This window comes from Cyphomyrmex costatus, unplaced genomic scaffold (genome assembly GCF_001594065.2).
Source record: "Cyphomyrmex costatus isolate MS0001 unplaced genomic scaffold, Ccosl1.0 scaffold474, whole genome shotgun sequence".
Lineage (NCBI taxonomy): Eukaryota > Metazoa > Arthropoda > Insecta > Hymenoptera > Formicidae > Cyphomyrmex > Cyphomyrmex costatus.
The window spans coordinates 1,997,836-2,013,090 of record NW_017279009.1 but is presented as its reverse complement, the minus strand read 5'-3'; the positions used below and the strand labels follow the sequence as shown (position 1 = coordinate 2,013,090).

The 15,255-nt window shown below is 32.2% G+C and overlaps 3 protein-coding genes across 6 annotated transcripts; 2 read left to right on the top strand and 1 right to left on the bottom strand.

Annotated features, from left to right (window-relative positions):
• The first annotated feature begins 348 nt into the window (after positions 1–348).
• LOC108777991 (vacuole membrane protein 1) lies at positions 349–6,249 on the top strand. 4 transcript variants are annotated; one of them, XM_018545033.1, is made up of 5 exons: positions 349–404; positions 4,478–4,822; positions 5,102–5,611; positions 5,724–5,993; positions 6,072–6,249. In XM_018545033.1, the coding sequence occupies exons 2-5, from the start codon at positions 4,499–4,501 to the stop codon at positions 6,201–6,203; spliced, it is 1,236 nt and encodes a 411-aa protein (XP_018400535.1). In that variant the 5' UTR covers positions 349–404; positions 4,478–4,498; the 3' UTR covers positions 6,204–6,249. The 4 variants fall into 4 exon arrangements, with proteins under 4 accessions (XP_018400535.1, XP_018400532.1, XP_018400534.1 ...); XM_018545030.1 differs by lacking the exon at positions 349–404 and adding an exon at positions 2,846–2,986; XM_018545032.1 differs by lacking the exon at positions 349–404 and adding an exon at positions 3,688–3,753.
• Positions 6,250–7,797: 1,548 nt separating this feature from the next.
• On the top strand, positions 7,798–10,911 carry LOC108777971 (ribosome biogenesis protein BOP1 homolog). Its single transcript, XM_018545000.1, has 8 exons — positions 7,798–7,984; positions 8,118–8,714; positions 8,818–9,493; positions 9,623–9,832; positions 9,922–10,199; positions 10,269–10,368; positions 10,438–10,633; positions 10,730–10,911. Exons 1-8 carry the CDS (start codon positions 7,883–7,885, stop codon positions 10,881–10,883), a joined length of 2,313 nt encoding a protein of 770 aa, XP_018400502.1. The 5' UTR covers positions 7,798–7,882; the 3' UTR covers positions 10,884–10,911.
• Positions 10,912–11,251: 340 nt separating this feature from the next.
• On the bottom strand, positions 11,252–13,501 carry LOC108777996 (uncharacterized). Its single transcript, XM_018545038.1, has 3 exons — positions 13,394–13,501; positions 12,827–13,150; positions 11,252–12,738 (listed from the first exon to the last, which is right to left on the bottom strand). Exons 1-3 carry the CDS (start codon positions 13,498–13,500, stop codon positions 11,349–11,351), a joined length of 1,821 nt encoding a protein of 606 aa, XP_018400540.1. The 5' UTR covers position 13,501; the 3' UTR covers positions 11,252–11,348.
• Positions 13,502–15,255: the final 1,754 nt, after the last annotated feature.

The window sequence follows — 15,255 nt, the reverse complement described above, 5'->3', positions numbered from 1 at the left end:
ATAGCTTTTAAGCCATAAGAAATGGACGAATCGTAGTCGATTATTCTTCTCAAATTCGACTGTAATTGGTTAATTTCTTACGGCTTATGGCTTAATCTTTATGGCTCCAGCACACTGGATGCGAAAACGCTTGCCGCACGGCAAAATGACACGGTAGCCAATGGGTGCATCCAGAAGCACGACCGCTCACTGAGCGCTCAGAAAACACCCCAGATTTGTCTAATAGATGGAAACGCTCCCGAAGCTGCTCACAGTGAGCAGTCGCCATTTTGTGAGCGTAGTTTTCGATCGCTCACTCCGCTCACATATGTTCCGCTTAGTTGTTCCGTTAAATCACTAGAAAAGTAACTAATTTTTACATGTGTAAACAAATGTGCTGTGTGCTATATTAATTATCTTAATTGGTAAGTTAAATTTTTTTCTTTCTTCATTGCAACTACTTAAAAATTTGGTAATTATGGAGAAAACGGCCGACCTCACCGATTTTAATGAAACTAGGCTCATTCGACGCGTTTTTGCACGAAACGAAAGAATCTGGCAGAAAAAAGTGTCGCTCTGCCTAGAGTCCTAGATATCAGAGAAGCGCAACCGATGTTCCGTGTCCTGATTAGCTGACTGTCAGCCAATCATGACATTCATTCAGTGGTATTAAAAATGGCTGACTAATAGACGATTGGTGGATTTCATATTTCGTCTGCAAATGACGCCATTTTTAATACTTTTCTTAGTAATTTTGCGATACTGACTTAAGCCGGTTGCGCTTCTCTGATATCTAGGACTCTAGCTACGCCCTACGAACCGAGATATTGAGCGTTAAAGTTGACGACTATTCAGGTTAAGAAATCTGTCATACCGACTACATGTAGTGTTACGAGTATATAGCGGGGAGCACAGACTTTTGCATAACGCATAAACCATATACATAAAGAATTTGATTGGTCCATTGACTCATGCATAAGAAAATGGACCAATGAAATTTCTTATGCACATGCTTTATGCGTTATGCAAAAGTCTGTGCTCCCCGCTTTATCATCCCGACTCGATACAGCGCATATAGTGAGCACACATCTAGTACATCAAATAAGCTCACGAGCGGCTACATATGAGCGCTCACTGATCGCTCAGCGAGCGGTCGTCACTTCTGGATGCACCCAATGGGCGCATTCAGCAGAAAAGAGCGCACGCTGTTATTGGTGTATTCTTCTAGATCATCCAATCAGAATTTTAAATCTGGAAGAATATACCAATAACAGCGAGCGCTCTAGTAGCGCTCTTTTTTACTGAATGCGCCCAATGAACATGTTAGGGTGCCGTCACATACAGCCCGCAATCCGCACCGAATGTCCGCAAAAATTAGTAGGGATTGAATCCGTAACGTTACGTGTGTTTATCTCCTTATATCTCACGGAGCCGTAATTCCGTAAAAGTAACCAGTTTTTACTAGTAATGCTTTACATTATTTTGTTATTTAACAAATTATATTGGTTATTTTTAATTTATTTCATAAGAAAACTTCAGAATATATCTTGATTATAACAAAAACTTTACTTAAATCGTCAAATTTAGTCAAATAGATAAAATTAAAAAAAGTATTACTAGTAAAAACTGGTAACTTTTTTTTTTCATGTTTTTACATTCGATACATATGCACTGACACGGTTTTAGTGCTGCCCTGACACGGTGAGAGTGCAAAACTGCACTAATTAATAATTTAATTTTTAATTAATAATAATTAATAATAAAATAATAATAATTTAATTTTTTTATTTTTAATTAATTTTCGGCCTTTCTTCTTTTATTAAACATAACATATCTTCATCATCACTACTACTACTACTTGTTTCTAATAATTTATCTATAATAAATAATAGTCTTTCTTTATCCATTTTGTAATTTTTTGTTGTCCGAACACCAAACTGCACTGACAAAAATGCCAGTGCAATATTTCTTGCACTCGTTCGGTTCATTCGGTTGGTCCGAATACAAATTTAGCACTACACTAGGTCTGTTTTCATTTGCCGAATACGATAATCTAAGCGCACTGATACGGTGCGCACATTCCGAATGCGTGGCAGCAAAAAAGTTCACACTCAGTGCGCACTGGTGCGCACTAGTGCAGTCTGTCGAATTCGCCAATGGTCTATATTTTTCTAGTAATTTACAATCTAGCATGCAAGTGATATTCGATTATCTGTTGCCAATTGGCCAATTCGTAATTTAATCTCCTGATTGGTTGATCCTGTAGAAAATTTGGAGCATCAGTCGCTCTAAATGGTGTGGTCAATCGCTACGTGGTCGAATCAGATGTTTCTGTATTCATAGATCTCGTCTTCGAATCACGTGAAAATTTGAAGCTTCTAAAAATACTTTAAAAAGACCTCGAAGACCTCGAGATTTTATTCGAAAAACCGCAATAAACATATTTAAACGAGATAATTTTCAGAAAAATGTCACATGTAGAATTTTAGTAAATCTATAAACAGGATGGTCGCGCGCAAAGGAATTTATTTCTCTTACAAAAAAGAATTGAATAAAAAAGGAGGAAGGAAGGGCAATGAAAATAATAGAAAAATACGGCTATTTATATAGAAAGTGGTGAAATAAAGGAGACCCCTCCCCCCTGAATGGTTTATGCTTCAATGCGCTCATGTGATATTTACGTCGCGTGGTGTTACGTCTCTGACATATTTATTATACGTGGAACGTATATGTCCAGAGATATTATATATACATATATATAATATGTGTATATATACACGAACACACGCATGTATACATATGCATATTCACATATGTGAGTGGCACGTCACAAGTGATTTGACAGTAATTACTCGTGATAAACGGTGCAAAGGTTGAGAAACCTTACAAGATTGTATTAAAGTTGTTTATTACTCCCTTTCACTCTCTACGATGATATAGAAAAAAGTCGCACTGTGATCTCCTGAATGTACATATATTGCAAATAAGACCTTTAAATTGAAAAAAGGTAATTCATTTACGCGAGATAATTTCGTTTTATATTTTTTTTATACTGAAAAAAATCAATCATGAAAGATAATTAAAGTTCCGAGGATTGGAAGTATATTTTCGATATGTTCTCATATGGAATTTTTAAGATATCGTTCTTTGTCAATTACAATATGTTATAACCAAGAAATTTATCGGAACATTACATATGCATTATGTGCGATTTATGTGTGAAACGGAATGCACCCATAATTTAGCGAGCTTCTTTCATGAGTACAATTTTCAGTGCAATTGCCACGATAATTAGAGTTCTTAATATACAATGGATAAGTAATATGGTTAGGTATAACATGTTTAATTGAACATGATAATTGCAAATATAAAGTATAACGTGGTATTGACCAATATATAAAACGTATGATGAAATAATGGACGATTGGCCAATTAATTGTTCATTATTAATATAAAATTTATAATTTGTTGATAATTCGATATCACCATTTATCCTACTTGTGTCATATATTTTACGACATATGCTTGTACATTATAAGTATAACGGAGGAGAATTTAAGGCTTTTTGTTATTTTAATGCTTTAACCTCTTGTAATTTAAAATAAACTTTATTTAATTTATATATATTGATTTTATAATAAGAGTACATAATCTTACAGATATGATACTTAGGAGAGTTATTTGCATTCTAGTTAGTTAATTAGAGTAGATCCTCTAATTTTGTTTTGTGTAAACATTAATGAAGGCTGACGTTAATAATTTCTATTTTGCTGAGTAAGTAATATTAAGAAATATGTATGTAATAAATATTTAAAAGACATTACAATCAGTCATATAGAATATAAGATAGCGATTGCATGACATAATATTTTAATATTTCTAAGTTTTTTTATTTTTAATTTTAGAATGAACTTCTTGAGATAATTATTAACAAAAACATTTATTAGTAACGATGATAAATTGTCATGTCCAAAAAGGAATAGTAACTTTAAAAAGCAACTTATCTTTACATTGGATAGCTATTTGACCTTTGGCTTATAGTAATTTATCTGTCATGTTTTTTACTAATAACATCAGTTCTCTTATATTTCATTATGTATGATATTCTGTACATTTGTTACAATAATATTAGAATTCATATTGTTGTGTTCACATACTGAAGAAGTCTTTAGAGTTAAGGAATATAATGAAGAAAATTTGTGAATTTAAACAATGCAATTCTACATATACAATTATAAATATTGAAATTGACAGTAATATGACTGGAGTAAATTATGAATTATTTTCTATCATAAAAAATAAAAGAATTTTATTTTCTATTATATTATTTCATTTGTATGATTATAATGGGATTTGTTAAATAATAAATATATATGTTATAAAAAAAATTTATGAGATACATTTTTTTTTAAATTACATAAAATAATGTTTGAAAGATATATAAATTGTCAGAGTAAATATAAGTTGTTATTAAATATGTTACATTCTTTGTTTATAGATTAACCATTTAGAGAATACCATGCTGGGTAATTCTACTGCCATTCAACGTCCAAAAGATTCAGCTTCTACTAATGGAGCTCAAAGAAGTGCTAGAAGAAAAATATCCACTCCAGCGATGGAACACAATTCAAGTCATCCACACAACGTTTCGAACTTGGATTCGGATCATTTAACACTCTGGCAACATCCAATTACAACTTTACATTATTTCTTTAGTGAAGCGATTATTAATGTGTTTAGTTTAATGAAGAAAACATTGCTCTACAAACGGACTGTGTGCGCTATGATTTTAATTGTAATATCATTTCTTCTATCAAGCAGAATCTCTGGTCCCCAACAAGAGGTACATTAAATCATTTACAACTTTAAATACATGTTAATAGAATTGTTATTTTTGTCTGTTTAATATTTTCCTGATTGTTTTTTGTTTAATTAGATTTTTGAAATGTCCAAAACTTTAAATTAAAGAAAAGTGGATTAAAAGTAAAAGATTTTGGAAAATAAAGTTTTAAGAAAAGAGAGATTAATAATGTGTACAATTACATTAATTACAAATTAATTTTTGTATTAGCTATTGGATTATTTAGCTTGATGTAAAGTGATGTATTCATTTTATTTTCAGATTTTTAAATTGTGGGAAGCCAAAATTATATGGTGGTTATATTGGGTAGGATTAGGTGTATTATCAAGTGTAGGTCTCGGTACAGGTTTGCATACCTTTGTATTATACTTAGGACCACACATAGCAGCTGTTACTATGGCAGCATATGAATGCGGTGCTCTGAACTTTCCTGAACCACCATATCCTGATCAAATAATATGTCCAACAAAGATTGATCCAATGTGGACAGTAGGTATATTAAATATCATGAAAAAAGTGCGCGTAGAAGCCATGCTGTGGGGAGCTGGTACTGCACTTGGCGAATTACCACCATATTTTATGGCCAGAGCTGCAAGAATAAGTGGGAAAAGTAATAAGAACGAAAATTTTGACCAAGAAGATCTGAAAGAATTGGAGGCTTTGGAAGCATTAGAAAATGGAGAGAATGTATCGTTTGTAATGCGTATCAAATTAAAAATGAAACGATTTGTTGAAAAAGCTGGATTCTTGGGCATATTAGCTTGTGCATCAGTATGTACATAAGTAAAAATTTAATTTTTTTTATATACAAAAGATTTTTTAAGTAGTTATTTAATATCATTTATTTTTTCCATGTTGGATATATTATAACAAAATTTTACAGATTCCAAATCCACTGTTTGACCTGGCTGGTTTGACGTGTGGACATTATCTCATTCCATTCTGGACGTTCTTCGGCGCAACCCTTATAGGAAAGGCTGTTATTAAAATGCACATACAGCAATTAGCAGTGATCATAGCCTTCAATGAAGAACTCTTAGATAAATTTATTAGCTTATTAGCAATCGTGCCGTTTGTTGGCACAAAATTCCAAGAACCATTAAAGAAATATTTTATTGCTCAGAAACAGAAGCTACATGATAAATCGTCTATGGTAAGTTATTAGTTTTATAAGATATAAATACACAATATGTACTGAGAATTAATTTAAAATAAATCTTTTTTTTTGCAGGAAGGAGCGACTACAATATCATGGTTGTTTGATAAATTTGTAGCGTTAATGATTTGTTATTTCTTGGTGACAATTGTTCATGCATTAGCGCGAAATCATCATCGTAGACGAACTAAGCCCGCTGTCGATTAAATCTTATAAAAGACGTAGGATAGCTAGAAATATGAAATTAGTTCCACTTTCTGCAACATATTTATATAGATAAATATAATTCCCCTTTTTAATGAGATATGAAAAATAAGAGAACGCAAAAAATGTGTCAAAATTTCATATAATTTCAGTGTTAAAGAATCGTTTTGTACACGTCAGTACAACATTAAGCAACTTTATTCTTTTTTTTTTTAAATATACGTTCATATTGTTATAATACTTTGTAAAACTATCTGTTGTATGGATATCCTGTTATATAAAAGATGTACGTTGCATGTGCGCTCATGTATGTGTGTGTGTGTGTGTGTGTTTCCATGTATATAAACACTGGATCTTTTATAAACAAGATTTATGTACAGTGCATGAAACAAATATCTAATGATATTCTGCAACTTTCCTGCACAATCAATTGATATTCAAGCTTCTGTGTGTTACAATAGCACGGATTGAATTAAGACATTTGTGAGTGTTGAAAAGATACTGTAATCAATAAAACTAGTATAGTCAAATTTCTATAAGTTTTGTATACGCGTTTTAAACACATAAGAGTGACAAATTTTAAATTATCAACCCATTTTTCGCATTAATAAAAGAATATGTAATAAATGACTGATGCACGAAATAAATAAATTATTAAAAATAAAAACGATAAATTGTTAAAAATAGAATTCTTAACAATAAATTGTTAAGAATTAAATGCAATAAAAAATGTATGTGTGAATTCATTATTGTAAAACAAAATAAAAATCTTGTTTGTAGAATATAAATATTGTAATAGGAGATAATTTGTAAAAAATTTGACTCATTATTAACTCCGTAAAATTTTAATTTTAATACATTTATTTTTACATTTGGGTCTTATCAACCTAATTAACAATCGAGTGTTACATTGAAACTGACCAATCGTATTTGTTGTTAAGCAGAATTGACCAATCCTAATTGACTGTTGATTGATAAAAATTATTTCATGTAAAGTAGCCTTTAGTGTACACTAGGCAAAAAATTCAAATAATCAAATTCCCTAGTAAGATTGAAATTAGGCAAAGAGGCTAGATTACTTGCTGAGCGATTGATTCACAGATGTCTAGTATAGACATCTGTGGATTGATTATGATTCGTTTCGCTGAACTATCTTAGCGAAGAATCATAAAATTATAATTTATAATATCTTTTTTCAAAGATCTCCCTCCCTCTCTCTCTCTCTCTCTCTCTCTCTATCTCTCTCTCGTTGAGTACACAAAAAATGAATAAAATTTATTTTTAAAAATAATCTCAAGGATCTCTACTCTCTTGAGTCTAAGTTCATGCTATATTTTTGGCTGCGGTCGAGTTGCCACTACGAATGCTTTGAAGCGTTTGATTAACCAATCAAAAGAAAGAGTTTTACAAATTGACCAATCAAGAAACGCTTCAAAGCATTGAATAGTGGCAACTCGACCGCAGCCTTTTTTATCGTATGACTATCGATAGCAAAAAGAAACTATCGACATATCGAATTAAGATTAGGCTATTGAGGTTATCGATAGTCGCTATCGATAATTTTCCATCTTGTTTCACGCATTTTCGATGTGCGGGCTTGCTGCTGATGCTGTTTCACTGTACACGTGATTGTGTCTAACCTGACACGATCTGTGTAAATTTTATATAAATTTGAAGAAAAAATGGGACAGAAAAGAGTCTCAAAGAGAAAATATATTAATCCAAAATTGAAAGAAAATAAAAATGAAACTGAAAAGGATGTACATGTTTCGGATAACGCAAAGGTATTGTTTTATTGCTTGTGTTACTGTATTTGCTCTTGTTTATTTTTTTTATATAATTCAATAATAAGAATATAATTATTAACGTAACATATTATAATAAAATTTTAAATATATATTTTCTTAATCAATTCAGAACTCTGACATGGAAGATTTGATAGCAGCTCAAATTAATGTTGACGAAGATACTACAGATGATGAAGTAGAAGAACAAGAAGATTCACCAATTAAATCTAAAGATAATAAATTAAAGAATAAGAGTAAAAGTAAAGAACCTTTAACATTTAAAGGCAAGACATCAACAAAAGAAACTATATCGATAATCGACAAATTAAAAAATAATAAAAATCACAAGAATTTTGATGAAGGTCAAATGCATAAAGATGATGTATATAATGAAAAAAAAACTAATACATCTGCAAATAACAAAGATGAGTATGTGTATGATAGTTCTGATGAAGAAGATATTCGTAACACAATTGGAAATGTACCATTAAAATGGTACAATGAATATGACCATGTTGGTTATGATTGGGAAGGTAAGAAAATTCCTAAACCTGAAAAAGGTGATGAATTAGATAATTTCTTGAAAAGAATGGAGGATCCTAACTTTTGGAGAACTATCAAAGATCCTCAAACTGGTCAGGACGTTGTATTGAATGAAGCAGATATAGATTTAATTGTAAGAATTCAAAAGCAGAAAATTCCTGATGTTCAATTTGATGAATATGCGGTGAGTTATTTATAATACATTATTTATAATGATTTAATTCAAGGATTATTGCATGCTATTTAAAAATATGGCTTTAATTACTTTTATTTGTTGTAAATTTTAGCCGTGGGTGGATTGGTTTACTTCTGAAGTAATAAAAACGCCACTTCGTAAATTCCCAGAGCACAAACGTTCTTTCTTACCATCCAAAAATGAAGCTAGACAAGTATCAAAATTGGTACATGCTCTTAAGATGGGTTGGATGAAATCTACTGCTGAAATGCAGAAAGAAAGAGAAAAAAGTAAAGAGCCTCAGTTTTATATGTTGTGGCAATCCGATGATCAGGCAGAAGAAATGCGTAGAATTCATAAGCATATTCCAGCACCTAAAAGACATTTGCCTGGCCATGCAGAGAGTTATAATCCTCCATCAGAATATCTATTTGATAACAAAGAACTTAAAGAATGGAATAAATTAAAAGCAACTCCATGGAAGAGGAAATTACATTTTATACCACAGAAATTCAATTCTCTTCGAGAAGTACCTGCATATCCAAGATATGTCAAAGAAAGATTTCAGAGGTGTTTAGATCTGTACCTATGCTCTAGATCATTAAAGATGAGATTAACAATAGAGCCTGAAGTCTTGGTTCCACAATTACCTAGTCCAAAGGACTTACAACCATTCCCAACAACTATGTTTATGGTATTCAAAGGACATACAGATATGGTCAGAAGTATTACTGTAGAACCAGAAGGTCAATTTATTGCATCTGGTGGAGATGATATGTTATTGAAGAGTGAGTTATTTAGTGTATTGTATATATTTGTGTATATTATTAATATTCTTTGTGTATTTTTTATATAAAAAATGTTTGTAAATTTTATATTTTATATGTAGTTTTTAATATAAATTGTTATTTTGACAGTATGGGAAGTGAATACAGGCAGATGTTTGAAAACAGTACCTTGCGGTGGTATCATTCGAAGTGTTGTTTGGCGTCCAAACCAAGCTATGTCATTAATAGCAGTTGCAGCTGACAAAAAAGTGCTTTTAATAAATCCTGGAGTTGGAGATGATCATATTACGAGTAAAACTGACCAACTTTTAGAAATAATACCGCAGAGTGAAATAATAGGTATTATTAATTAAAATTACCAAATTAATTACTTATTCTGTTATGAGATTAATTTTCAAATATGACTGACATACCTCATGATATATTAGTAAGTGATAGGGTGCAAAGTGCAGTACAGTGGGAGCAAGCGGAAGGTGATCATTGGAACAATGGAGTTAGAATAATTCTGAATCATTTTAAAACTGTAAAGCAAGTGACATGGCATGGAAAAGGAGATTATTTTGCCACTGTTATGCCAGATGGTCAGAATAGATCAGTTTTGATAAATCAGTTATCAAAAAGAAGATCTCAATTACCTTTTAATAAATCGAAAGGATTAATACAATGTGTATTATTTCATCCGATTAAACCATATTTATTTGTTGCCGTAAGCATTAACGATCAAAACATGCAATAGTAATATTTCAATTTTATGTAAATTATATATCTTTTTTAGACACAAAAAAATGTAAGAGTATACGATCTTGTACAACAGATAATGGTTAAAAAATTGTTGTCCAACTCACAATGGATATCGTCAATGGATATTCATCCAGGTAAGCTATTATACTTTTTATTATGAATTCTATTCAAATCATATAATCATCGCGCTATGAATTTTTTAGGAGGTGATAATGTCTTGGTAGGGACATACGATCGCAAAATGCTTTGGTTCGATTTAGATTTTAGTAAAGAGCCTTATCAAACATTGCGATTACATGGAACTGGCGTACGTGCCGTAGCATTTCACAAACGATATCCTCTGTTTGCTTCAGGAGGTGACGATAGAGCACTAATTGTATCTCATGGAATGGTTTACAAGTAAAATATCTATATATATATATATATATATATATATTTATTAGAATATTTAATTTTATACATATAATGTATGATACTTATATTTTTTCTTTCCAGTGATCTTTTACAAAATCCATTAATTGTGCCATTGAAAAGATTATGTAATCACGAATCATATAATGATTTTGGTATTTTGGATGTTATATTTCATCCTATTGAACCATGGGTATTTTCCACTGGTGCCGACTCTACTATACGAATGTATACATAAATGCACGTATGATGTTCAGAATGTCTTATAGGTCATGTTGCTGTTGCGGAAAAAAAACATTTTCCTCTAATTTTATGTGAAATAAAATACACGTTATTTTTTATGCATTTTTTATTTTATATAAATTCCCTTTGTAATAAATATAATTACATAAATTGTAATTGCACATAATAACAAAATGTAGGAACTTTTATACTTGCATTAAAATTATACTTAAATATGAGATGTTTTATCAAATTACTTTCAATTTTTATAACAAATGCCTTATCAATTAAATACAATATATAGTTGTTACAAAAAAATTAAATTATTTTACAAGATCAAAATGTTTTTAAAAACATAAGAGTAAATAAATAACAATTGTGCTACTTTGTATGTTAAATTGTGACGCATAGTGATAGAATTTTATCATTCTCTTCCCTTATTTATTTATACTTTTTTTTTCAAATCGATTAATACAACATATTAAGATAAAGGAGAATGTCCCAAACATTGCCATTCTGGTTCACCGCAATCACAAGTGCGACCTGCATGTCGAACTTGGAATACAGTAACAATACCTCTACTATCATCAAACCTACACGTAATGTGCAGATCATGTATTAAAAAAGTATAGAATTGATTACCCCCCCATCTTTGCCTTAAATACACTGAACGAGGATCTTCCCTTAGTACATTTTCTATGGCTTGTTTTTGCTCGTCAACTTTATCATCTAAAATTTCATTTAGTTGCATCAAAGCGCGTTCGTTGAAAATTACAGACAACGTTGCTGTACGAGGCTGCGAAATCCAGTCAGGTATTCTTATCTCAGAAAAATTACTCTCCGTTGTATTCGTTGACGCAGATGATATAGCTGTTGCAGCGTGAATATCCGGTAAAGTGCGCGAGGGCGTCAAAGTTTGAGATTCGAGTCCTTCCTCACCATCGGGTGCTTCGCGTATTCCCATTCTCACAGGAGAATTATCGACTCTCGCATGTAATACATGACGATTGACTAAATCTATGTCGGTGCCACATACCGTGCTTGGTCCATCTGCTCCATCCAATAATCTAGAATTGCGTAATGTCTGATTTTCAGTATAATTAATTTCATTATCGGTATCTCTTTCCATTCGTGGTGAATCTGCATTACTGGAATTATTTATATCTATTCTATGTACTCTACTATTTAAATCTCTAATAGAGTCCGTTTGTGATTCAGCTATTAAAGTTGCATTATGTTCGATGGGTGAATCCAGGTCTGATCTTGTGTTAGACATTCTATTTCGAATCAAATATGCTCCTCTATGAACATCTACGTTAACATCATTTTGTAACCAAGTATTAGCATGAACTTCTGTTAATTGGGAAGATTGTTGTCCCGCAATATCATAGCCATTGAGATTGGGATAAGCTTGAAATTCTTCTGCTTGAAGTCTCATAGCTATTTCCTCATCTTTGGAAATATCAAGCTCAGTCTGCTCATCACTGTTGACGTCTGTATCATTATTAAAAGGGTCAACTGATTGACTTTCACTCAAGTTGAGGGTTTCTTCCATATTGTGAAATACATCTGAGGCATTGATGTTATTCTCTCTTAGTCTATTGCCTAGTTTTTCGATATGTAATGGACTATCGTACTGTGGTATATATGGTTTTATATCTAGTACAGGAGTCTGATTGATCATGTCAACACCTTCAAAATAAATTGTATGATTTTCAATCTTTAGTATCTTAACCAGACTAAGGCCAATAGGGCATGGTCGATGTGGAGAACGTGTAGAAAAAACACCGGTTCTTATTCCATTCAATCTTGGTGGTGCTACCTTTGCACGAGTATGTGTCGAATCATTTCTATGAAAATAAAATAAAATCCTAATGGAAAGAAAAAAAAAGAATATTAGTTACAATTTTATTAAAAACATTAAAATTATATTGTTTTCAAGAATTAAAGTTATTTTACCACATATGGGAAAAATCCTGCAAGCCCTGTAAGGCATGATCTGGATTGGTAAATGTAGAATTGTAAAGCGTCAACTTTCCTGGTACTCTTCCACATATGCCAGGTTGTCTAGGAGTTGCCCTTTTGTTGGGAAACCAGGTCGAAATGACACCAATAGGTTTTAATTTAAGAACATCTTGATCTTTACTTGTGCCAGGCTTTGCTTCTTCCGAAGATATTAGTTTAGACTGTGGTAGGACTCCTCCATGTTTTTGTAATTCCAACAGACGTTTGATATTATCAACATCTTTATCAAGTATATACCTCAGACTTTTTACTTGTTGTCTGCAATATAAAATCAAACTATTATTCACAAAGTTTCCTTAGTAAATTAGAGTTTACAAGATTGTAATTGTTTTTACCTTTTTATTCAATTATTTCATAATTAACATTTTATATCAAAATATTTCACATTAAATACAAAACATGTAATATTATGTGAATACTATAATTGAAAAAAAGTTAATAAGAAAAAAATGACGTTATATATGCTACATCGAGAAATGAAGAGAACGTTTATGACAATACCTCAGATTATTAATCTCTTGTCTAGCTGTATTCAATTGACTGAGCAAATAATCGGCACTTATACTAGAATTGCGGCAACTCAAGTCCATGTTCGTCGTCGCTCGCATTTACACGATACTATTCAATACAATTCTTTTCCGATATAATTAACAGATATTTTACTGAACACGGATAACCCCTACGTTGTCTACGGAGTTCCGATTCCGATCTGCCCTGATCTGCCCGTTGTTCCGTTGTTCCGTGTATTCCAGAAGCATCGGAACTATAGGAAGTTTGATTAGTTTCCAATTTCCGGGTTCTGGAGGTGAGGCGCAGCACTATTGTTTTTTTATGCAAATTATTGTGCAAAACATTCGATATATAACAATCAATCTCCAATAAGAAAGGTGACTTTCTAGGGTTTTTAATTAGAAACATTTTGTCTCTAGAAGATAGATTCTTTTATTGGATATCGGGGAGAGAGATTTGCGTCACTTGTTCCAATATGCTCCAACATGCTTCTACCATAGCACTTTAAAGCAAGCAGCACACGATGCTTGTTTTCTTGATTGTTAAGGTACTTTTTCATGCGCAGCACGCTGCAGCAGCAATTCGTTACTATTGGTTAAGAATTTTATGTAAGCTAGATGACGTACTTCCGGCGCAAATACATTTTGCCGCAGTTCGTTGAAGTTGAACCGAACGAACAGCAAGCAGCAAGCGGCAAAATCGAGGCAATATTATTTATTGCAATAAATATTAGGAAAATTAACGAAGAATGGCTTCGGATAAGGTACGAATGTTTGTAAATTAGATCATTTTATACTTTACACTTTACTTTTTCAAATTTGTGGTAAAGTATAAAATGATCTAATTTACAAACATGTATCCGTACCTTATCCGAAGCCATTTTTCGTTTATTTTCCTAATATTTTTTGCAATAAATAATATTTTTATAATGAAACGACGGACATATTGTACGCTTTCTCGATTTTACCGCTTGCTGCTTGCTGTTCGTTCGGTTCAACTTCAACGAACTGCGGCAAAATGTATTTGCGCCGGAAGTACGTCATCTAGCTTACATAAAATTCTTAACCAATAGTAACGAATTGCTGCTGCAGCGTGCTGCGCATGAAAAAGCACCTTTAGCGGGATGAGAATCTTGCCATCGTATTGGCTGCGGTGATGATAGTGCCAGTATCGCAGCCAATCCAATAAATGACCTAGTTTACACCCAGCCGTCCAATCCCGATTCACTTTGAAGTGAAGTGGATTTATGGAATGTTTACACCGGATTCGCTCTACTCCGCTGAGAAAAGAGGATTAAAATCAGTCGAAACTAATCCGTTTACATCCAAAAAATTTCACTTCACTTCGAAGTGAATCGGGATTGGACGGCTGGATGTAAACTAACAATAAGTCAATAAATGAAATACAGAAATATATCCAGGAAATATTGCGGCAAACAATTATATTCAAGAATTTACAACAGTTGCAAAGTTGCTTTTTCTGCTGAACACAGCTAATGCAAGTATTTTCCAGCAATAGAAATAAACATTTCTAGGCTAGACTCTAGAAAATAAATTTTCCTATTGGACGACGTATTGAACGCAAAGAGTAAACCTTTTATAACATCCAAATTATTTTTACGTTTATGTAACTATTCTTTACACGGTTAATTATGTTTTTCTAACTTTCTTTTCATTTCGTTTATAGCATCAAACGCGAATGAGATATAAACTTTGCTTCGGTTTCCATGTGATCAAGATATATCGACACTTCCGGAATCGCGCGTAGCGATTCTTCCGCAAATAGCAGGCGGTGAAACCCATGAAACGTGGCGCGTTGGATCAGTTTACTTTTGCTTCGATTGCCGGTCTGAC

Bases quoted from the DNA above. Each gene is read 5' to 3' on its own strand.
- LOC108777996 (XM_018545038.1), bottom strand. From the start codon at position 13,500: ATGCGAGCGACGACGAACATGGACTTGAGTTGCCGCAATTCTAGTATA. The intron at 13,151-13,393 runs GTATTGTCATAA...TTTATATTGCAG, and splicing joins CAAGAGATTAATAATCTGAG to ACAACAAGTAAAAAGTCTGA. The intron at 12,739-12,826 runs GTAAAATAACTT...TCTTTCCATTAG, and splicing joins CAGGATTTTTCCCATATGTG to GATTTTATTTTATTTTCATA.
- LOC108777971 (XM_018545000.1), top strand. From the start codon at position 7,883: ATGGGACAGAAAAGAGTCTCAAAGAGAAAATATATTAATCCAAAATTG. The intron at 7,985-8,117 runs GTATTGTTTTAT...TAATCAATTCAG, and splicing joins ATGTTTCGGATAACGCAAAG to AACTCTGACATGGAAGATTT. The intron at 9,833-9,921 runs GTATTATTAATT...ATGATATATTAG, and splicing joins ACCGCAGAGTGAAATAATAG to TAAGTGATAGGGTGCAAAGT.
- LOC108777991 (XM_018545029.1), top strand. From the start codon at position 4,166: ATGAAGAAAATTTGTGAATTTAAACAATGCAATTCTACATATACAATT. The intron at 4,247-4,477 runs GTAAATTATGAA...CTTTGTTTATAG, and splicing joins TTGACAGTAATATGACTGGA to ATTAACCATTTAGAGAATAC. The intron at 5,994-6,071 runs GTAAGTTATTAG...TTTTTTTTGCAG, and splicing joins TACATGATAAATCGTCTATG to GAAGGAGCGACTACAATATC.